The sequence below is a fragment of the Rana temporaria genome, chromosome 4 (assembly GCF_905171775.1).
Source record: "Rana temporaria chromosome 4, aRanTem1.1, whole genome shotgun sequence".
NCBI lineage: Eukaryota > Metazoa > Chordata > Amphibia > Anura > Ranidae > Rana > Rana temporaria.
In genome coordinates, this window is record NC_053492.1 from 415,492,926 (window position 1) to 415,518,070 (window position 25,145).

The 25,145-nt window shown below is 47.4% G+C and overlaps 1 protein-coding gene and 1 long non-coding RNA gene across 2 annotated transcripts in view; one reads left to right on the plus strand and one right to left on the minus strand.

The window, feature by feature from the left end:
* LOC120937800 (serine palmitoyltransferase 3-like) overlaps positions 1-8,088 on the minus strand; it is a 211,917-nt gene extending 203,829 nt beyond the window's left edge. Inside the window, exon 1 of the mRNA XM_040351291.1 lies at positions 7,874-8,088. Coding sequence (XP_040207225.1) covers positions 7,874-8,035 — 162 coding nt within the window. The 5' untranslated portion in view covers positions 8,036-8,088. The remainder of the gene's footprint in view (positions 1-7,873) is intronic.
* LOC120937802 lies at positions 7,968-24,188 on the plus strand. Its single transcript, XR_005748755.1, has 2 exons — positions 7,968-8,051; positions 23,933-24,188. It is a non-coding gene; the product is annotated as an uncharacterized LOC120937802 (long non-coding RNA).
* The last annotated feature ends 957 nt before the right edge of the window (positions 24,189-25,145 follow it).

A 25,145-nucleotide genomic window follows, 5' to 3' on the forward strand; every position in this document is an offset into this window, starting at 1 on the left:
GTGAACCCTCTGTATTCACTCTGGTGAAGTCTTCTCTTGATTGTTGACTTTGACACACATACACCTACCTCCTGGAGAGTGTTCTTGATCTGGCCAACTGTTGTGAAGGGTGTTTTCTTCACCAGGGAAAGAATTCTTCGCTCAGTTGTTTTCCGTGGTCTTCCGGGTCTTTTGGTGTTGCTGAGCTCACCGATGCGTTCTTTCTTTTTAAGGATGTTCCAAACAGTTGATTTGGCCACACCTAATGTTTTTGCTATCTCTCTGATGAGTTTGTTTTGTTTTTTTCAGCCTAATGATGGCTTGCTTCACTGATAGTGACAGCTCTTTGGATCTCATATTGAGAGTTGACAGCAACAGATTCCAAATGCTAATAGCACACTAAATGAACTCTGGACCTTTTATCTGCTCCTTGTAAATGGGATAATGAGGGAATAACACCCACCTGGCCATTGAGCAGCTAATTTTCCCATTACTTTTGGTCCCTTTTAAAAGTGGGAGGCACATATACAAACTGTTGTAATTCCTACACCGTTCACCTAATTTGGATGTAAATACCCTTAAATTAAAGCTGAAAGTCTGCAGCTAAAACACATATTGTTAGTTTCATTTTAAATCAATTGTGGTGGTGTATAGAACCCAAAAAAATAGAATTGTGTCGATGTCCCAATATTTATGGACCTGACTGTACTTTATTTTAGACACAGTGACATCAATACTAGGTCTCTGTGCTGCTCTATACAATGCACACAGGAACAGAGCTGAGGCTGTCAATCAGCTGGAGGTCCCTCCCCTGTCACCATTTTTCTCTTGGTGTCAGGAAAACTTGAGGAAGCAACGCATGCTGGAAGCAGAGGAATGAAACAGCAGACTGAAATTACACTAAGTGGCCTTTCACACTGTGCCGCCCATAGTGTCGGTGATAAAATTCGCTATTTTTACCGCCGACGCTATGGCCGGATTTGCGGTGCATTTTCGGCCGCTAGCGGGGCGCATTTACCCCCCCGCTAGTGGCCGAAAAAATGGTTAAAACCGCCCGCAATGCGCTGTTGAAGCAGAGCATTGCGGGTGGTATAGCCGCGCTGTCCCATTGATTTCAATGGGCAGCAGCGGAGGAGGAGCGGTAAACACACCGCTCCATCTCCGCTCCAAAGATGTGGCTAGCAGGACTTTTTTTACCGTCCTGCTAGCGCACCGTTCCAGTGTGAAAGCCCCTCGGGCTTTCACACTGGAGTGAATGGGGACAGATTTTTAAGGGCGTATTGCAGGCGCTATTTTTAACGCTATAGCGCCTGCAATATGCTCCAGTGTGAAAGGGGTCTCATGCCGCGTACACACGATCAGTTAAACCGATGAGAATGGTCTGATGGACCGTTTTCATCGGTCAAAACCGATCGTGTGTGGGCGCCATCGGTTAGTTAACCATCGGTTTAAAAAAAGCCAACTTGTTTTAAAATTAACCGATGGATTCCTAACCGATAGGTCAAAACCGATCGTTAGTAGGCACGACCATCGGTTAAAAACCCGCGCATGCTCAGAATCAAGTCGACGCATGCTTGGAAGCATTGAACTTAATTTTTTTCAGCACGTCGTTGTGTTTTACGTCACCGCATTCTGACACAATAGTTTTTTAACCGATGGTGTGTAGGCGCGACGGACCATCAGTCAGCTTCATCGGTTAACCGATGAAAACGCTCCATCAGACCGTTCTCATCGGATGAACTGATCGTGTGTACGCGGCATTAGTGCTCTAGATTGAGACACTATAGAGGGATATGCTTTGTTCATATTTCATGTCTGAGGTTTACAACCACTTTAAGGGTACTTTCACACTGAGGTGCTTGGTGCGCTTTGCCGTCGTGTTTTTGCCGCGATTTTCGTCCGCTAGCGGGAAGATTTTAACCCCGCTAGCAGCCGACAAAGGGTTAAACCCACCCGTGCCAGGACTTTTTTTACCGTCCTGCCAGCGCAATGCTTTCACACTTGATAGAAAGGAGCGACTCTTTCAGGGTGCTATTTTTAGCGCAATAGCGTCTCAGTGTGAAAGCAGCCTTAGTCCTGGGTTTGATTCCAACAGGGACACGGTTAGGTGCCATTTCTTTTACTACACACGCGAATATTCCCATTTTTCATTCGGCTGACATCATACCATATAATCAATCAGTCACACAAACGTTAAAACTAGCTGGTGTATAATCAGCGTGCGCCAGGACTACGCAGATTACAAAGAAGTCGATTACTTGCTGTCATACGTTTTGATGGGTTCAAACTACACCGGACTGAATCGCATGTGAATTGCAGAGAAATGCGGTGTGGTTCCGGTGCGATTCACATGCGGTTTCATGGCGTGAATGAATAGGAGTGCCAAGTGTAAGTATACTAAAGAATCTAACATTGTATATCATATTACACAAGCATTGGAATTTGTTGCTGCTTTACACATGTCGTGTTTGTTTGTATTGCAGCAAAACACGAAGAAGCCCAATGTTATGAGACAAACACATTTCTTTTTGTACAGCAGTTTGGAGGTCACTGAATGTAATTAGTAGCCTAAAGGAACAGTCATTATCAAACGGGCAGTTACACGGTCACTATGGCAACAGTACATAATCAGAAACAGCCAATGGAACGGAGGCAAGAATTGGGAAGTAAAACCAGAACGGCAACAATTCACAAGAAGTTCCGTTTTACAGGAATCCAGATAAGCCTCCCAGGCACATAAAATATGTCTAATAAAAGAACCATTCACTTCAAGCTCCTCATTGGTTCTCAAGTGTCAGACTCATTTTTTGCGAAATGTTCTATTTAATTAATTTGTTGCCTGATTTTTTAAAGTGTACAAAAAAAAAAGGTGACGGTCTGATTTTTAAATACTGGAGCAAAAAACAAAACAAAAAAAAAACAGAAGCAGTTAACCATATCAGCCAATCAGCTCCCACCAGCAATATTCCAGTTTTTGCAAATTAGCCCTACTATGTTCCCAGGCCCGTCATTACAGGACAGGCAAAACAAATAATTGCTTGGGGCCCCCGAGCTGGCCTGGGGCCCCCAACTTCCCCCTTCCCAGGATGTAGCCGAGCTCCTCTTCCTTCCACCTGGAGTCCTCTCAGTCCGGCCGGGTACCGCGCGTGGTACAGGAGATTTGGTTTCCTGTTCCCGGCCAGACTGACAGGAAGTGCACTATCTGATAGGGGACTGGGGAAGAGGCAGGGGGAAGAGGAGCTCGGGCACACTACAGTGGCAGCCTACAGGGAAGAAGGGGAGGTAAGAATAGAAAAAAAAATGAGTTTAGCACTAACGTAGGCTTTGCATGCGGGGGGGAGGGGGCCCCAAATTTCTTTCAAACGGCCTTGTATGTTCCCATACCAACCAATCGGATGCTCCCTTTCATCTTGCTACACAGACTGGAAGAATGAAGGGAATACTCTGATTGGTTGCTGCGAGACACTCTGATTGTTTCAGGTGCTTGACGACTATATTTAATCCATATTTATGTGTATATAAAGTCAAAACATTTCTTTTACATTCTGGATGGGAAAGGTGATGGCGAATGGTGGCCATACACACTGCAAAAAAAAGATCAATATCTCCCAATAGGAATAATCATTTGAGTCAACAACATACCGTATATACTCGAGTTTTAGCCAGAGGCACCTAAATTTATCACAAAAAACTGGGAAAACGTATTGACTCAAGTATAAGCCTAGGGTGTCCATCTGCATGCCACACTGTGCCCATGCCTCGACTTACATTTAAAGCGGATGTGCCACTAAAAAAAAATATTAAAAGCCAGCAGCTACAAATACTGCAGCTGCTGACTTTTAATATTAGGACACTTACCTGTCCTGGAGTCCAGCGCCGTCCGCAGCAGAGGACGAGCGATCGCTCGTCACTCTGCTGCTCGCCCCGCCATCCTCAGTGAGGGAACCAGGAAGTGAAGCGCTCCGGCTTCACTACCCGGTTCCCTACGGCGCATGCGCGAGTTGCGCTGCGCCGCTGATTGGCTCCCGCGGTGCTCTGGGAGCCGAGTGTTCCCAGAACACAACGGGGGGAGGACGGGAGGTGACGTTCTGCCCGCAGAAAACCTGAATCTGTGTGGCCGGAAGTGGGTGCAAATACCTGTCTTTAGACAGGTATCTGCACCCCCCTCCCCCTGAAAGGTGTCAAATGTGACACCGGAGGGGGGAGGGTTCCGATCGGCGTGAGTTCCACTTTAGGGTGGAGCTCCGCTTTAACATGGGAGTATATAGAAGGGATGCCCAGCTTTGAAAAATCGGTGCTCCCCGGCCGTAGGTCCCCCAGACAGCAAACGTTGCACACTTGTAGATGAGAACTTTGGCTATATGTGTATTAAGTTTAGGGTCCAGGGGACCAACGGCCAGCTGGTACCGGGTCCCCAAATTTACCGGAGAAATTACCTTTTAACATAAGAGTCTATGGAAGGGGGCCCAACTTTGAAAAAAATCGGTGCTCCCCGGCCGTAGGTCTCCCAGACAGAAAACTTTGCACAATTGTAGAGGAAAACTTGGGCTATATGTGTGCCAAGTTTAGGGTCCAGGAGACCTACGGCCGGCCAGTACCGGGTACCCAAATTTACCAGAGAAATTACCTTTTAACATTGGAGTCTATGGAAGGGGTGCCCAAATTTGAAAAATCTGTGCTGCCCGGCCGTAGGTCCCCCAGACAGCAAACGTTGCACACTTGTAGAGGAAGAGGGGGGCTATATGTGTGCCATTCTTGGCGTCCAGGGAACCTACGGCTGGCCAGTAGCGGGTCCCCAAATCCGGAAGATCAGGCGCAAAAAGGTGACTCGAGTATAAGCCGAGGTGGGCATTTTCAGCACCAAAAAATGTGCTGAAAAACTCGGCTTATACTCGAGTATATACGGTAATCAATCGATATGTCGCATGGGAATCACAATCCGATTCCACGTCTTTGGTGCCATGCGGTATGTTTTGAGGCCATTCAAAATAAATAGGTTCCAACTGCACCGCACTGAATCACATGTGAATCATACATAAATGTGGTGCAGTTCCTGTGCGATTCACATGCGATTTATCGTGAGAGCCAGGCCCTAGGATGGGCTTATGCAGTATATTGTATTCACATGATATCAAATCAATTACGGCCTTGCACTACATAATAGATGGCAGATCCAAGGCCCCAATCATACTTATGTTGCAGGAACTCGATCTCGCAATTTTGCGTGGGCGATTTTACCACGATTCTGAATGTCATGCATAGGGCCGCTCATTCACTTTAATGGGTTGCCCTATGTGCGCTTGTTGCCCCAAAAGAAGCTCATTCTCCACTTTTTTTTTTGCTGTCACAATGTAGAGTATAAGATTTCCTATCATCTGTGCCCAGTCTTGCCACAAAGAGTTAATCCAGCTCTGAGCAATCCTCTTTTCTTTTTTCAGTAAGATAAACAGGAGAAAACTTTTGTTATTCCCCCCTGCTGTGAGTGACAGGTTATTTACATATCTCATGCACTAGCCTGGAGACAGGCATTATTTTTTAATTCCCACCCCCACTCTTTTTCTGAAGTCATGTGGTTACTTTTCTGGATTTTGACTGGATGTTCGTGATCGTAGCAGAATTTAGTGTAGGAAATACACAGGAAAAAATGCATGTTGACAATGGGAGTGTAGAGGTGGGCGGGGAGTCTACTGACATCACGACTCCACCCACCGCGCTCCAGACAACAGATCCACCCACAGAATCTGCAGTTTTTCAGTTCTTATAACAGACAGAGGGGAGACATTTGACAGATAAGGATACATGCAGGAGGCATCTATATCCTTATAGATCAGCACTATGGCAGTAGTTTAGAAAGGATGAGGGCGGCTTTACATCCACTTTAACGAAAATTTTTAAAAGGCGTGTTTTGCAGCAACTGACCCCCGATTCCGTCACGCGCCAATCGCAGCATAATCGCACTGCCATTTAGAAAGAATGGACCCCAAACACGTTTTGGAATCCACTTTGATCATAAACACTGGCCACAGTGAAGTCCCTGGTCAGCAGACATGTGCGGCCATACAATACAAAAAAATAAATATTTGCTTTAGCGCGCGTTTTATGTAAATTGCAATTCATCATGATTGGCAGCGTGACGCACCGCTCTGATCCTAACAACAAACAACAAGCGAGTAACGGGCGGCTGGCTATGAAAAGAGCGCCGAGAGGAAAACTTCTGCTGGCTCTGTCCATCCAATCAAATTCTGTTTTCCATTTTCACGCCTGGACAAATGACAGCTGATTGGTTGCTATGGACAACAAGAAACATTTCCTGTATTATACTCTCCATACATCAGCTAACCACTCATCTGAAAGCTGAGAATAAGGCTGCATTCACACCTAGGCGACAAAACGCCTGAAGCGCGACGCTCGATACGCTGGAGGGGCGAATTTCCATTGCTGTCTATGAGATGGTTCACATCTCACGCCGAAACGCCGTACGCCTGCAAACAAGTCCTGGACCCTTTTTTTCAGGTGGCATTGGCGTTCGGCCATAGACAGCAATGTAATTCTTTGTAAAAGAAAAAAAAAAGTAAACAAAATCGCGGCAAAATACGCCGCGGACGCGGCGTTACAATGTGAATGCAGCCTTAGTGACTGAGCTGTGATTTTTATTTGGTACAGTTGATTATCTAAGGTATAATATGTAATGGTAATATTTAATGATTTGGAAAAAAAAATTAAAAAATAGTGTGTTGGTTACTTTTATTTTAATAAAGTTGGTGTGTGTATTTATTTAATTAATAAATTATTTATTTAAAATTATTTTAAAAAGGTGTGTGGTCTCAAGTCACTGCATATAATCCCATACTTATCACAGCTTCCTCATTACCTCACATGATCACTCAGAACACAAAGTTCATGTCCACGGCCAACATCGTGGCTCAACCGTCCATCAGTGACAATGTAACCCATAGCAACCAGATTTTTCACTATGGCAACCCAATCTTCCCTATGCTTCTGTAGCCCTTGGCAACCAGATATTTCACTATTCTTCTGTAGCTCATGGCAACCATATTCTCTGATGTGTTCAGTTACCAATGGCAACCAGATATTCTGGTATGCTTCTGTAGCCCATGGCAACCAGATATTTCCACTGCTTTTTTAGCTCATGGCAACTGGATATTTTGGTATGCTTCTGTAACCCATGGCAACCATATATACCTTATGCTTCTGTAACCCATGGCAACCAGATATTCCCTATACTTCTGCCATTCATGGCAACACAATGTTCTTTCTGCTTCAGTAACCAATGGCAACCAGATATTCTGGTTTGCTTCTGTAACGCATGGCAACCAGATATTGTGGTATGCTTTTGTAACCCATGGCAACCATATATTCCCTCTGCTTCTGTAGCCCATGGCAACCAGATATTCCAGTATGCTTTTGTAACCCATGGCAACCAGATATTCCTTCTGCAGCCCATGGCAACCAGATATTCCTTCTGCAGCCCATGGCAACCAGATATTCCTTCTGCAGCCCATGGCAACCAGATATTCTGGTATGCTTCTTTAACCCATGGCAACCATATATTCCCTCTGATTCTGCAGCCCATGGCAACCAGATATTCTCTATGATGCTGTACCCCTTGGCAACTAGATATGCTCTATGATGTTGTAACCCATGGCAACCAGATGTTCCCATTCATCTGCTTAGCAATGACAACGTTTTCTGTGTCTGTACAATCTATTCCCATTCAACAAAGCAATGTCAGGAATTGTGATTTACCTAACAGCTAAAAACAATCCATTGACTTTGCGCCCCTTGATGCAGAGGAGATCGTACAATGAGATCGCACAGTGTACACCGGATCCCGGCACTCCGATCTCCGCCCACACCTGTGTGCCCGGCTCACCTGCACAGTCTTGGAGAAGCCGTTCCTCTTGGTCAGTCCATTGAGATGATATGGAGGAGACTTGTGTGTCCCATTGCAGTGATTGGAGCGAGGTCGGGGCTCGGCCATGGCGGAGAGGGTGTCGGCAGCAGAGGCTGTAGCGCACTCATGTAGGAGATCCATAGATCGGAGCACACAGGTACACAACTAGTCTGTCAGGATTATCCGGGGAAGGGTGCGGCGCCCCCGGGGAGGGGGAGGGGGAGGAAGAAGAAGAGGAGGACTGGCCCTTCCTCATCACCCTCTCAGATCTCTCACCTTTCTACAGGCAACCTGACCGGAGATCACCTCTGTCCCGGCATAGGGGGGGCGACAACACACTCCCGGGCACAGGGGGACACCTCACCCAGGGACATCAGTCCCATCACTTCATTCCAGGGACATCACTTCATTCCAGGGACATCAGTCCGACTCCCACCACTTCACCTCACCCAGGGACATCAGTCCCACTCCCATCACTTCATTCCAGGGACATCACACCTCACCCAGGGACATCAGTCCCATCACTTCATTCCAGGGACATCACTTCATTCCAGGGACATCACTTCATTCCAGGGACATCACACCTCACCCAGGGACATCAGTCCCAGCACTTCATTCAGGGGACATCACACCTCACCCAGGGACATCAGTCCCATCACTTCATTCCAGGGACATCACTTCATTCCAGGGACATCACTTCATTCCAGGGACATCACTTCATTCCAGGGACATCAGTCCGACTCCCACCACTTCACCTCACCCAGGGACATCAGTCCCACTCCCATCACTTCATTCCAGGGACATCACACCTCACCCAGGGACATCAGTCCCATCACTTCATTCCAGGGACATCACTTCATTCCAGGGACATCACTTCATTCCAGGGACATCACTTCATTCCAGGGACATCAGTCCGACTCCCACCACTTCACCTCACCCAGGGACATCAGTCCCACTCCCATCACTTCATTCCAGGGACATCACACCTCACCCAGGGACATCAGTCCCATCACTTCATTCCAGGGACATCACTTCATTCCAGGGACATCACTTCATTCCAGGGACATCACACCTCACCCAGGGACATCAGTCCCAGCACTTCACCTCACCCAGGGACATCAGTCCCATCACTTCATTCAGGGGACATCACACCTCACCCAGGGACATCAGTCCCATCACTTCATTCCAGGGACATCACACCTCACCCAGGGACATCACACCTCACCCAGGGACATCAGTCCCATCACTTCATTCCAGGGACATCACACCTCACCCAGGGACATCACTTCATTCCAGGGACATCACTTCATTCCAGGGACATCAGTCCGACTCCCACCACTTCACCTCACCCAGGGACATCAGTCCCACTCCCATCACTTCATTCCAGGGACATCACACCTCACCCAGGGACATCAGTCCCATCACTTCATTCCAGGGACATCACTTCATTCCAGGGACATCACTTCATTCCAGGGACATCACACCTCACCCAGGGACATCAGTCCCAGCACTTCATTCAGGGGACATCACACCTCACCCAGGGACATCAGTCCCATCACTTCATTCCAGGGACATCACTTCATTCCAGGGACATCACTTCATTCCAGGGACATCACTTCATTCCAGGGACATCAGTCCGACTCCCACCACTTCACCTCACCCAGGGACATCAGTCCCACTCCCATCACTTCATTCCAGGGACATCACACCTCACCCAGGGACATCAGTCCCATCACTTCATTCCAGGGACATCACTTCATTCCAGGGACATCACTTCATTCCAGGGACATCACACCTCACCCAGGGACATCAGTCCCAGCACTTCACCTCACCCAGGGACATCAGTCCCATCACTTCATTCCAGGGACATCACTTCATTCCAGGGACATCACTTCATTCCAGGGACATCACTTCATTCCAGGGACATCAGTCCGACTCCCACCACTTCACCTCACCCAGGGACATCAGTCCCACTCCCATCACTTCATTCCAGGGACATCACACCTCACCCAGGGACATCAGTCCCATCACTTCATTCCAGGGACATCACTTCATTCCAGGGACATCACTTCATTCCAGGGACATCACACCTCACCCAGGGACATCAGTCCCAGCACTTCACCTCACCCAGGGACATCAGTCCCATCACTTCATTCAGGGGACATCACACCTCACCCAGGGACATCAGTCCCATCACTTCATTCCAGGGACATCACACCTCACCCAGGGACATCACACCTCACCCAGGGACATCAGTCCCATCACTTCATTCCAGGGACATCACACCTCACCCAGGGACATCACTTCATTCCAGGGACATCACTTCATTCCAGGGACATCAGTCCGACTCCCACCACTTCACCTCACCCAGGGACATCAGTCCCACTCCCATCACTTCATTCCAGGGACATCACACCTCACCCAGGGACATCAGTCCCATCACTTCATTCCAGGGACATCACTTCATTCCAGGGACATCACTTCATTCCAGGGACATCACACCTCACCCAGGGACATCAGTCCCAGCACTTCATTCAGGGGACATCACACCTCACCCAGGGACATCAGTCCCATCACTTCATTCCAGGGACATCACTTCATTCCAGGGACATCACTTCATTCCAGGGACATCACTTCATTCCAGGGACATCAGTCCGACTCCCACCACTTCACCTCACCCAGGGACATCAGTCCCACTCCCATCACTTCATTCCAGGGACATCACACCTCACCCAGGGACATCAGTCCCATCACTTCATTCCAGGGACATCACTTCATTCCAGGGACATCACTTCATTCCAGGGACATCACACCTCACCCAGGGACATCAGTCCCAGCACTTCACCTCACCCAGGGACATCAGTCCCATCACTTCATTCCAGGGACATCACTTCATTCCAGGGACATCACTTCATTCCAGGGACATCACTTCATTCCAGGGACATCAGTCCGACTCCCACCACTTCACCTCACCCAGGGACATCAGTCCCACTCCCATCACTTCATTCCAGGGACATCACACCTCACCCAGGGACATCAGTCCCATCACTTCATTCCAGGGACATCACTTCATTCCAGGGACATCACTTCATTCCAGGGACATCACACCTCACCCAGGGACATCAGTCCCAGCACTTCACCTCACCCAGGGACATCAGTCCCATCACTTCATTCAGGGGACATCACACCTCACCCAGGGACATCAGTCCCATCACTTCATTCCAGGGACATCACACCTCACCCAGGGACATCACACCTCACCCAGGGACATCAGTCCCATCACTTCATTCCAGGGACATCACACCTCACCCAGGGACATCACTTCATTCCAGGGACATCACACCTCACCCAGGGACATCACACCTCACCCAGGGACATCAGTCCCATCACTTCATTCCAGGGACATCACTTCATTCCAGGGACATCACTTCATTCCAGGGACATCAGTCCGACTCCCACCACTTCACCTCACCCAGGGACATCAGTCCCACTCCCATCACTTCATTCCAGGGACATCACACCTCACCCAGGGACATCAGTCCCATCACTTCATTCCAGGGACATGACTTCATTCCAGGGACATCACACCTCACCCAGGGACATCAGTCCCAGCACTTCACCTCACCCAGGGACATCAGTCCCATCACTTCATTCAGGGGACATCACACCTCACCCAGGGACATCAGTCCCATCACTTCATTCCAGGGACATCACACCTCACCCAGGGACATCACACCTCACCCAGGGACATCACACCTCACCCAGGGACATCAGTCCCATCACTTCATTCCAGGGACATCACACCTCACCCAGGGACATCACTTCATTCCAGGGACATCACACCTCACCCAGGGACATCACACTTTACCCAGGGACATCACACTAAACTTCACCCAGGGACATCACACCTCACCCAGGGACATCACACCTCACCCAGGGACATCAGTCCCATCACTTCATTCCAGGGAACGAGTGTCACCGCTGGATTTTTTTTCTTTTTTTTTTTTTATTAATAAAGGACTTTTTTCTACGGTGTGTGTGTGTGTGTTTTTTTTAACTATTTACACTTGCTTTGTGAAATGGTAGGGGTACAGTGTACCCCATTACCAATTCACATAGGGGGGGGGGGCAGGACCTGGGGGTCCCCTTTGTTAAAGGGGTCTTCCAGATTCTGATAAGTCCCCCACCTGCATACGCCCACAACCACCGGGCAAGGGTTGTGGGGATGAGGCCCTTGTCCCCATCAACATGGGGACATCCTCCCCATGTTGAGGGCATGTGGCCTGGTGCGGTTCAGGAGAGGGGGGGGCGCACTCTGTCCCCCCCTCTTTTCTGCGGCCGGCCAGGTTAACGTGCTCGGATAAGGGTCTGGTGTGATTTTTTGGGGAAACTCCACGCCATTTTTTTTTTTAATTTGGGGTGGAGTTCCCCTTAAAATCCACACCAGACCTGAAGGGTCTGGAATTGATATTTGGGGGGAACCCCACGTCATTTTTTTTTTAAATTGACGGCGGGGTTCCCCTTAACCGCTAAACGACCGCTGCATGTAATTATACGTTGGCAAAATTGCCACGGACAGGCAGAACGATGTGCCCGCACGTCGCTGCCTTGCCGCGGGTCCGATCGGGACCCCCCCCCGGTACATGCGGCGGTCGGTAAGCCTCAGGGAGCGATCCGGGATGAGGGCGCGGCTATTCGTTTCTAGCCGCCCCCTAGCGATCGCTCCCCGGAGCTGAAGAACGGGGAGAGCCGTATGAAAACACGGCTTTCCCGTGCTTCACTGTGGCGGCTGCATCGATCGTGTGATCCCTTTTATAGGGAGACACGATCGATGACGTCAGACCTACAGCCACACCCCCTACAGTTGTAAACACACACTAGGTGAAGCTGAACTCCTTCAGCGCCCCCTGTGGTTAACTCCCAAACTGCAACTGTCATTTTCACAATAAACAATGCGATTTAAATGCATTTTTTGCTGTGAAAATGACAATGGTCCCAAAAATTTGTCAAAAGTGTCCGCCATAATGTCGCAGTCACGAAAAAAATCGATGATCGCCGCCATTAGTAGTAAATAAAATAAAAATGCAATAAAACTATCCCCTATTTTGTAAACGCTATAAATTTTGCGCAAACCAATCGATAACCGCTTATTGCGATTTTTTTTTACCAATAATAGGTAGAAGAATACGTATCGGCCTAAACTGAGGGGAAAAAAAATGTTAGATATGTTTTTGGGGGATTGTTATTATAGCAAAAAGTAAAAAAGATTGCATTTTTTTCAAAATTGTCGCTCTATTTTTGTTTATAGCGCAAAAAATAAAAACCGCAGAGATGATCAAATACCACCAAAAGAAAGCTCTATTTGTGGGGAAAAAAAGGACGTCAATTTTTTTTGGGAGCCACATTGCGCGACCGCGCAATTGTTTGTTAAAGGGACGCAGTGCCGAATCGCAAAACCTGGCCTGGGCATTAAGTGGTTAATATCCATTCCTAAAGGTCCGGGGCTTAAGTGGTTAATATCCATTCCAGACCTGAAGGGCCTGGTAATTGAATTTGGGGGGGAACCCCCACGCTAATTTTTTTTTATTTTTTATGAATGAATTCATAAACAATTCATTATAGCCGCAAAGCCGGTTTTAAAAGACTTTTTTTCCTTTCAGAAATGACACTTTGCGCAGGGACAGTTCTATGTATGGGAAACATGCGCTATTTCACATGCTAACTTTACACCCCCCCTAGGTACGAAATGTAAAGTAATATTTTACTTTTATTGTTTTACTTTTAGCATTATTAAATTCACTGCTCCCGAAAAAACTGACATTTTTTTTGCATTGATACATGTCCCCTGGGACAGGACCCAGGTCCCCAAACACTTTTTAGGACAATAACTTGCATATTAGCCTTTAAAAATAGCACTTTAGATTTCAAATGTTTGAGTCCCATAGACTTTAACGGGGTTCTAATGTTCACACGAACATTTGGTGTGTTCGAAGGTTCTGGTGCGAACCGAACAGGGGGGTGTTTCGGCTTATCCCTAGTCGTTGACACGGTGCATCCTCATTAGCACGTGGCCGTGGGACAGCCTTGTCCTTTTTTTCGGCAGCTGGCCGCGTTGAGCCGCAACATGCTGAAGACTTGGTAGAATGGATGACCAAGCCCTCCTCATCCTCTCTCACCCAGGCTCAGGGTACTTTGTCTGGCAAAGCAGCTGCAAATGCGGCCTCTTCCCTCGGCTCAATGGCATCGGTCACTCCTTCCCTAGCCCCACCATGTCCTCCTCAGGAGTCCCCCGAACTGTTTGACCACAGTGTTGGGTACATGCTGCAGGAGGATGTGTAGCGTTTTGAAGGCTCCGATGATGATACACAACTAAAGGAAGGCAGTAACGTGAGCCCAGAGAGAGGGGGTGCCCAAGGACAGCAATCTGGCAGTCATGTTCCCTCAGCTGCAGCATACTGCCAGGTTTGCTACAGTGATGAGGAGGGAGGGGATGATGAGGTCACTGACTCCATGTGGGTGCCTGATAAGAGCGAGGAGATGGAGGCACATCTCCAATGAGACAGGATGCCCTACAGGGGCCAGCTTAAGGGCATCACACCGTAGAGCGCCGCATGTGCAGGGCGCTGCTGTCTCTCCACGTTATTCCAAAAGTTCTTTGGTGTGGGCCTTTATTGAGACGAGTGCATGAGATCGCACCACTGCTATTTGCAACATATGTCTCAAGCGTATCTCGCGTGGCCAAAATATCACCCGCTTGGGCACCACATGCTTGACCAGACACATGTCGACCTGCCATGCAGTTCGTTGGCAAGCGTACCTAAAAGACCCACACCAAAGAATAAAGCGGACCTCTCCTTGCTCCTCATCAGCTGGGATCTCCAACCCCACTATACTTTCAGTCCTCTCTGAAACCTGCAATAAGTGGAATGAAGGTGTAGAATTAGGTGTGTCACAGCCAAGTACTTGAGGGCAATCTGCTATCGGTACACCAATGTCAGATTGTACCAGGCAAATTTCCCTGCCCCAGCTCCTGCAGCGCCGAAATAAGTTTGCTCCCAGCCATCCACATGCCCAGCGGTTGAATGCTAGCTTGGCTAAATTGCTAGCACTTCAACTGATTGCCTTTTCAATTGGTAGACTTTGCCCCCTTCCGTGAGTTTGTGGAATGTGCGGTTCCTCAGTGGCAGGTTCCCAAATGCTGTTCTGGCATGTGGAAGGCAGTGTCTTGGCCTCGCTGGACAGGGCGGTCAGCGGTAAGGTGCATATTACTGCTGACTCATGGTCCTGCAGGCATGGACAGGGACGTTACCTATCTTTTGGAGGTTGTTCCGCCACCACGCCTCCAAAATGCTACTACTGTTGATTCTGACACACCTCTTTCCTCCACCCCCTGCTTCTTCTAACTCCATGGACGCTTCCTGTGCTTTGTCCTCGGAACCAGCGGTGCTCCTTAGGCGTTCAAGGGGCTATGCAAGTACGCAGGCAAAGAGATGCCATGCAGTGCTTGAGCTGGTGTGCTTGGGGGACAGGAGCCACATTGGGGCAGAGGTTCTGTCAGATCTTCAGGGGCAGGCTCAGAGATGGTTGACGCCACGCTAGCTTAAGCCAGGAAAGGTGGTTTGCGACAATGGCACCAACCTCCTCTCCACCCTCCGACAGGGACAACTGACCCATGTGCCCTGTTTGGCTCACGTCCTTAACTTGGTGGTGCAGCGATTCTTGGGCAGGTACCTGGGCTTACAGGAGGTCCTGAGGCAGGCCAGGAAACTCTGTGTGCATTTCCGCCGGTCATATAATGCCAGTGCTCGGCTGGCTGACCTCCAAAAGGAATACAACCTGCTCAAGAACCGCCTAATCTGTGACATGCCCACCAGGTGGAACTCTACGTTGGCCATGCTGCAACGGCTGCACACACAGCAGAGGGCTATCAATGTGTATCTGTGCCAATATGGCACCAGGACAGGGTCAGGTGAGTTTTTTTTTTCCCACGCCAGAGGGCCATGATCAGGGATGCATGCACTGTCCTGTCACCATTTGAGGAGGCCACGAGGATGGTGAGCAGTGACAGTGCATGCATCAGTGACACTGTCCCTCTTGTCCACCCAGGGGAGGGCTGGCAGGGGGAGGCAGGGTGGAAATCTCTCCCCGGGCTGGTGACACTATGCACAGCCACCACTACCAAATGCTGTTTTTGCAGAGCAGGTTAACACGGCTGCTGCTCACCTCCCAATGTGCAGCCGTGCCTGTGTCAGCTCCGAGGTAGATGGCTGCAGAGCTGAGCTATGTCTCGTCTCACACATAGCTCAGTCTCAGCGCACACCAGCGCTGACATCCCCTTATCTCTCTGATAGAGCTCATCTGCTCCTCCTCCTTCTGAGTCTGCCCTGCCCACACTCCCCGGGCATGTGTAGGCACTGGACAGGAAGTTTGAACCCAAAAAAGCATCAGACAGCCTGCCTGCGCCTCAGCCTCCATCCTGGTAAGCTCACCCTCTCTAGTCTCTCCCCCCTCCCAGTGTATAAAAGGGGTGCTCTGTGGACTTTGTTAAAGGGGAGGGGGGGCAGGCTTTGGTGAGCAGAGACCCTCTTTACACAATAGTCCACAGCATGCACCCTTAAATCAAGTTTCCCAGAACACCCCTTACATCAGATCTGATGTATATGGTGTCTGTGCGGACTCTGATGTAAATGGAGAGGATCTGTGCGGACTCTGATGTAAGGGGAGGCTCTGTGTGGACTCTGATGTAAGGGGAGGCTCTGTGTGGACTCTGATGTAAGGGGAGGCTCTGTGCGGACTCTGATGTAAGGGGATTCTCTGTGCGGACTCTGATGTAAGGGGAGGCTCTGTGCGGACTCTGATGTAAGGGGAGGCTCTGTGCGGACTCTGATGTAAGGGGATTCTCTGTGCGGACTCTGATGTAAGGGGAGGCTCTGTGCGGACTCTGATGTAAGGGGAGGCTCTGTGCGGACTCTGATGTAAGGGGAGGCTCTGTGCGGACTCTGATGTAAGGGGAGGCTCTGTGCGGACTCTGATGTAAGGGGAGGCTCTGTGCGGACTCTGATGTAAGGGGAGGCTCTGTGCGGACTCTGATGTAAGGGGAGGCTCTGTGCGGACTCTGATGTAAGGGCAGGCTCTGTGCGGACTCTGATGTAAGGGGAGGCTCTGTGCGGAATCTGATGTAAGGGGGGGCCTCTGTGCGGACTCTGATATAAGGGGGGCCTCTGTGCGGACTCTGATGTAAGGGGGCCTCTGTGCGGACTCTGATGTAAGGGGGGCCTTTGTGCGGACTCTGATGCAAGGGGGGCCTCTGTGTGGGCTCTGATGTAAGAGGAGGCTCTGTGCGGACTCTGTAAGGGGAGCCTCTGTGCGGACTGTGTGATCATGAAAAATCTTAGACTGTTTTCCTCAATCCATCACTTTTCCACACTCTATGGGCCATTTGACTGGACTTGCCCCCCAGGCCTAAGGCTGCCAGCCCTCCCCTGTCCACCTGTTGGAGCACACGCTGCATGAAATAATGGACAGGGCAGAATAGGGGGAGGAAGAGGAGGACTTCCTTACCTCTTAAGGCCCCCTTTATCCAGACAGTGTTCCTGCTGGCACGCCTATCATGATCGGTTCCAGCAACCATTGCCAGCATCTATTTTACGTGGTGCAGGAATACCTAGGGGCAAGATCAGACTTGGACACCTTTCCCACCAAAAATCCTCTGGGTTACTTGGTCTTTAGGATGGATCACTGGCCAGAGCTTGCACAGTATGCAATTGAGCTACTTGCCTGTCCTTCATCCAGCGTTCTTTCGGAACGCACATTCAGTGCTGCTGGAGGCTTTGTAACCGATCACAGGGTGCGCCTGTCCACCGACTCGGTTGATCGACTGACCATCATAAAAATGAATCAGTCTTGGATCACCACCAGTTACCAAGCACCTGATGCTGATCTAACCGAATATTTTTTTTTGAAATGTCAGATCCCTTCAAGACTGCCTATGCTGATGCTGAGTGACTATCCTGTTATGCTGAGTGACTATCCTGTTATGCTGAGTGACTATCCTCTCCCTCCTCAATGATAATGCTGATAGCTTGTAAGAACATTTTTGGTTCTGAGCACCACCACCAGTGGCTAAGGCCCAATTTTTCTGCCCCTGTTCAACAGGGGCAAGTAATTACAATTTTTGATGCAATACTTTGCAACAGGGCTCATTCCTGCGCTCCAACTAGAGTATCTGTGAGGGGTTGCTGTGTTGTGGAACCAGTGCCTAAGGCCCAATTTTTCTACCCCTGTTCAACAGGGGCATGTAATTACAATTCTTGATCTAATATTTCACAGCAGGGCCCATTCCTGGGCCCACCAAGAGTAACTGTGAGGACTTACAGTGTTGTGGCACCAGCACCACCACCACCAAAGGCCCAATTTTTCTACCACTGTACAAAAATGGCATGTAATTACAATTCTTAAAGCGGTTCTCCACCCTAAAGTGGAGTCCCGCTGATCGGAACCCTCCCCCCTCCGGTGTCACATTTGACACCTTTCAGGGGGGAGGGGGGTGCAGATACCTGTCTAAAGACAGGTATTTGCACCCACTTCCGGCCCGGCATTCACGGGCAAAAGACGGGCATTCCGTCACATCCCGTCGCCACCCCGTTGTGTGCTGGGAACACTCGGCTCCCAGCACACAGCGGGAGCCAATCGGCGGGCGTGGCGCGACTCGCGCATGCGCCGTAGGGAACCGGGCAGTGAAGCCGCAGCGCTTCACTTCCTGGTTCCCTCAGCGTGGATGGCGGGGGGAGCAGCAGAGAGACGAGCGATCGCTCATCCTCTGCTGCGATCGGCGCTGGACTCCAGGACAGGTAAGTGTCCTAATATTAAAAGTCAGCAGCTGCAGTATTTGTACCTGCTGGCTTTTAATATTTTTTTCCCATGGCACATCCGCTTTAATATAATTGTTCACAGCAGGGCGTTCCAGCACTCATCAAGACTAACTGTGAGGGCTTACAGTGTTGTGGCAACACCAACACCTAAGGCCCAAATTTCTGCAGAGTATATACGGCAGGCCCCTATTTTCAAACATCCAACTTACAAACGACTCCTACTTACAAAGGGAAGGAGACAACAGGAAGTGAGAGGAAATCTACCCCAAGGAAGGGAAATTTTGTCCTGGAAGAGTTAATATGGGAAAAAGGTGTCTCCTCTCCACTGATGCTTTATCACCAATCCTTGTTTCACTAAAACCCCCACATTTTCAAAAAAACATTTGTAATTGGGACAGAAAGTGAGGTGAAATCTTCTGAACAGGTGCATAGACAGCAAAACAAATGTTACAGGGGTGATAACCCTTCCCTATGTTTTCCAAAAAGCTTAAAAATAGATTTTTTGGCTGAAGCTACACTTTAAAAATGTACCAGTTCCAAATTACAAACAGATTCTACTTAACAACAAACCTACAGTCCCTGTCTTGTTTGCACCGCCTGTATACTGCTGTTCAGAGTATATAGGGCTTGGGGGCTGTAATGGCCTGGGGGGGGGGGACCCATGCCATTTTTATCAATGATTTTAATCCATATTGCCAGGACCAGACATTACATTAAAGCCGCAAGCAGTTTTAAATTACTTTTTTTTCCTATAGAAATTTCATTTTGTGCAGGGACAGTTCTAAACATGGGAAACACGTGCCACTTCACAGGCATACCATAGACACCCAGCAGGTACGATATTTAAAGGAATATTTGACTTTTTTTTCACTTTAAGCATCATTAAAATCACTGCTCCCAAAAAAACGGTAGTTTTAAAAACTTTTTTTTGCATTGATACATGTCCCCTGGACATGCATCCTAGACTTTAATGGGATTCTAAAGCTCACGCAAACGTTCGGTCCGTTCGAAGGTTCTGATGCGAACCGAACCAGGGGGTGTTTGGCTCATCCCTACTTTCCACTACACGGACCACTATACTACACTGTCCACTACACTGTCCACTACACTGTCCACTATACTATACTGTCCACTACACTACACTGACCACTATACTGTCCACTACACTATCCACTATACTGTCCACTACACTGACCACTATACTATACTGTCCACTACACTTACCACTATACTATACTGTCCACTACACTTACCACTATACTGTGAACTACACTACACTGACCACTACAGTACAATGTCCACTACATTGACCACTGTACTATACTGTCCACTACACTACACTGACCACTATACTGTCCACTACACTGACCACTATACTGTCCACTATACTATACTGTCCACTACACTCTCCACTACACTACATCGACCACTGTACTATAATGTCCACTACACTGACCACTGTACTATACTGTCCACTACACTACACTGACCACTATATTGTCTACTACACTGAGAACTACACTGACCACTATACTATATTGTCCACTACACTAACCACCATAATATACTACACTGACCACTATACTACACTACACTGACCACTATACTACACTACACTGACCACCATACTACACTACACTGTCCTGCCTACAGTATTCCCTCTCTATTTTTCCTATTCCCCCCGTGGCCAGTAACATGACTCTCACGAGGGAATCTCACTCACCTTCTTGTCCTGGCCTGCATCGGTCCGGCAGATAGGAAGTGAAGACGGAGGCGGCGGCTCACATTTTTGCTCCCCCGCGTTCTGGCCGACATGTTCAGTGTCCAGCGCACTGTGATTGGGCATCATGTGCGGAGGCAGGACTTCAGGAGCAACCGTGATCGCGGACAGGCCAGCCCTACGCTTCACATGACCCCCATACGCCCAATGACAGGGCGCCGGACACTGAACATGACGGCTGGAGCACTGGGGACACAGGAACCTAGGAGGAGACAGCCAGTAGTCTCACACACTGGCTTGAAAATTTGCCCCCCTAAATGTCGCACCCGGGGCCACGGCACCCCCTACCCCCCCACGCTACGCCACTGCCTATCAGTACTTAATATTCAGGCAAAGGACTTACCTGTACCTCCACCTTCAGTCATACAGCCTGTACACGTGCAAAGCAAAAAAAATTATCAAATTGATCTGTAGTAAAAAGCAGCCCATATTACACAATTAACTCCTTGATTGCCCCTAGATATGAACCCCTTTCCAGCCAGTATCATTAGTACTGTGACAGTGTATAATATTAGCACTGATCACTGTATTGGTGGCAGTTAGTCAGTTACCATAAAGTGTCAGATTGTCCGCCGCACTATTACAGTCCCACTATAAGTCGCTGATTGCCACCATTACTTGTATAAAAAATAAAATAAAAAATTCAGTATATATCATAATTTTACACAAACCAATTGATATACACTTATTGGCATTTTTTTTTATACCAAAGACATGTAGCAGAATACATTTTGGCCTAAATTTATGAAGAAATTTGATTTTTTTTTATTGAATATGTTTTAGAGCAGAAAGTAAAATAACATTGTTTTTTTTTATTTATTTTTCGATATTCTTTCTTTAATATAATAAAAAACCCAGTGGTGAATAAATACCACCAAAAGGAATCTTTATTTGATGGGGGAAAAAAATATCTAAATTTTGTTTGAGTAGAGTGTTGTATGACCGTGCAATTGCCAGTTAAATTAGCACTAAATAGCAAACAATGGCCTGCTCATGAAAAGGGTAAAATCTTCTGGAGCTGCAGTGGATTGCGTGTAATTTAGCACTGGTATTGTTTCCTAGGTGACTTGCTATGGTGAATCGGAGACCATGCGGTTAACCTGTTTATATTAACATTTTTCACGCATATGTGTGTATTTGCGCACATACGCATGTATGCTTGTAAAATACTGACTGGCAACTCAGTTTTTTTTATCTATACACAGCGCATGTTTGTATATCTGTATGTACAAGCACATTAAAAACAATGTGCTGCATTTAAATCAGCAAAAAAAAATGCCTATATGCCTAAAATACTGAGTTTTGAGACAGCAGTGTGTAAGAGGCCTTATGCCGCGTACATGCGGCTGAAGGTGCGTTCCAAGGTGGAACGCAAACACCACAGACCGGAAGTGACGTCATGGCCAATGACATCTGCTGTTTCATCCAATCTAGCTGACCATTCACAAGGTGAGATATATATATACACACACATACATGCTTTAGGGAAGTGTCCGGAAACAACCATATACACAGTAAACGATGTAATAATTAAAAACGAACCAGGAGATTAATAAAAGCAATAAAAATGGATAAAATTATAATTAAATTGTAACGAATAAGAAGATATTTAAAATGTTAAAGGACGGGGCCCCCTATTGGATGGGGCCCATGGGCTTGAGCCCAGCCAAGCCCAATGGTAAGTCCGGTCCTGACCATGTGTGCCAGATATTGATTGAGTATTTGAAAAGCAATAATCAAATATCAAATTATTTAGCTTGTGGGTGTGTGTTGTGTGTATATATATTGTGATGGCAAAAAAGAATCAAACAGAAGGAACAGTAAAGTTCAAATTGATAAACAGCGCTCAGTATTGGTATTAATGTCCAATTGGATAAAGTGCATTCATTGGGGTGCAGGTTTTATAGATCGCAGATGTGAAGATAGTCCTACACCTTTTCCCGAAAGAGACACCACACGTGGGGCACACTCCCCTTTGGGGTATTCACTCACCAGAAGGCTAAGTAAAAACAGGCACTGAAAGGTATCTTTGTGCTGGATCATCCGCTCCAAAGTAGGGATCAGTGAAGGGAAAGCTCCATATAAAATACAAGAGGATGCCAAAAATAGTGTAATCCCGTTTAATTGATACAATATATACACCCCTTCACAATCAAAACCCCGCTCTCAATGCACGTACCATTAAGTAGATGTAAACACTCATTAAAAGCAGTGTAAGCAGATTCCAACCGGTGTTCGTATCCCCAGGGGTTCGGTCGAGAATCGAAACGCCGAGTCCCTTCCTGGATAGAGCGCTGGTGGAGCGCACGGCTGGAACGCACTCGTCACTTCCGGATCGCCGCTGTAGTCCCGCCCTGACCGGTTTAGTTGTCCAATCAACTTCCACAGAGGGACTACAGCGGCGATCCGGAAGTGACGAGTGCGTTCCAGCCGTGCGCTCCACCAGCGCTCTATCCAGGAAGGGACTCGGCGTTTCGATTCTCGACCGAACCCCTGGGGATACGAACACCGGTTGGAATCTGCTTACACTGCTTTTAATGAGTGTTTACATCTACTTAATGGTACGTGCATTGAGAGCGGGGTTTTGATTGTGAAGGGGTGTATATATTGTATCAATTAAACGGGATTACACTATTTTTGGCATCCTCTTGTATTTTATATGGAGCTTTACCTTCACTGATCCCTACTTTGGAGCGGATGATCCAGCACAAAGATACCTTTCAGTGCCTGTTTTTACTTAGCCTTCTGGTGAGTGAATACCCCAAAGGGGAGTGTGCCCCACGTGTGGTGTCTCTTTCGGGAAAAGGTGTAGGACTATCTTCACATCTGCGATCTATAAAACCTGCACCCCAATGAATGCACTTTATCCAATTGGACATTAATACCAATACTGAGCGCTGTTTATCAATTTGAACTTTACTGTTCCTTCTGTTTGATTCTTTTTTGTAATTACTTGCTGCATTGCCAATTGACAATGTATTTAAATAGCTGCTGTCCACACAATTGTTAACCAGTTCTGTCATCTGAACCCGGTAACATATTTCTGTTATTTTTGATCTAGGTCTCCTAATACTGACATATAGAGATAATCACTTTGTCCCATATGATCAATATTATTTAGTCAGATTTGTCAATCAGACTGCAGATCGGTATACGGACCAAGGCGCTGAGTAGTGCCACTAGGCCCTGTGTTGCACTTTGTTTTTAATATATTGTGATGGAGTCGATAAAATTATTATTTTGTGTTTATGTTATTTTTCTCTCAACCACTCAAATATTGCTTTCCTTTCTTATATTGTTTTATTTCTTTTATTTCTTGATCTCTCTATATATATATATGTGGGTGTATTACAATACTATTATTTTCCTTAAAATATGTCATTATAGAGTTAAAACCCTTCAGGGGTGATTGAGTGAAAACAGCTGCTACTCGTCCCCTCCTCCCTCCTTCTGGCCCCTTCCATTGACCAGAGAAAGATGGTCCCCAAGACTGTGAAATGTAAGCCACGAGGTCAAGAATAGATGTCACAAGAAAATACCATATATGGATCAACTAATCAGTTGTACTCATATGAATGATGTCACTCTGTCTATAAAGCTGTGAGAACAATAAAGGTTCCGCCTCTTTTGCGGTTGGACACTCCTCATCTGCATGCTTTCACTATTAAAGATTTGAATCAGAGGCAGTTTAGGTTTTGCCCTGGAGTTGTGCCAGGGGTATCTATTTCAATATGTTGGCAGCATCTGCCCTAGTGCACCTCCAGGTGTCACCTTGGCATTGAAGTAATACAAACCCAATTACTAAAATCTCTTTAAAGTGGAGTTCCACCCATAAATATAACATTACATCAGTAGTTTTAAAAAAATGTCATTAGTCCTTTACGATTTTTTTTTTTTTTTTTAGATGCCTTCAAAGTGTTGTTGCTAGGCAGAATAGTTAATCTTCCCACTTCCTGCACCTAGGTGCTTAATGCTTCCTAACCTACACCGCACAGACTCCTGGGAATGTAGTGGGTGTAACTTTCCAGGAGTCTGTGCACTCCCCAGTCTCAAAGAATCATGTGACTTGGACAGCACAGGTGCTGAAACCTGATCTGACACTGCTTGTGCAGCACTGAGCATGTGCGAGATCTGCAAGGCTGAAATCCAGGAAGTCATACAGTCTGGCTTCATGATGCCCACACTTAAGATGGCCCCAGTCAATTTCTATTTTATAAAGTGTCTAAATGCTGTAACAACCTAACAAAACAGACCTTAGTTTACAGACTAACTTTACTAGAATACATTAAGCTTGTGTATTACAGGGGTATTTATATTTAAAAATTGAAATTGTGGCCGGAACTCCGCTTTAATATTTAAAATCCTTATTATGTAAGGATAATAAATTAAAGGATACCTGTGCCTAGAGAATTGTAAAGGCTGCTCTAAAAATGCTAGTTGCTTAGTCATCGACCCTAAACATGCATGCAGTCAGCAAAGTCACAGTAAAGTAAGAAATTGTTATTTATATCGTAGGGTCGGTAATTTAGGATGCATTGCATTGATTTGATTAGCATGACTGCCAGGCAACTAGGATTTTCAGAGAGGTAAGCAATGACAG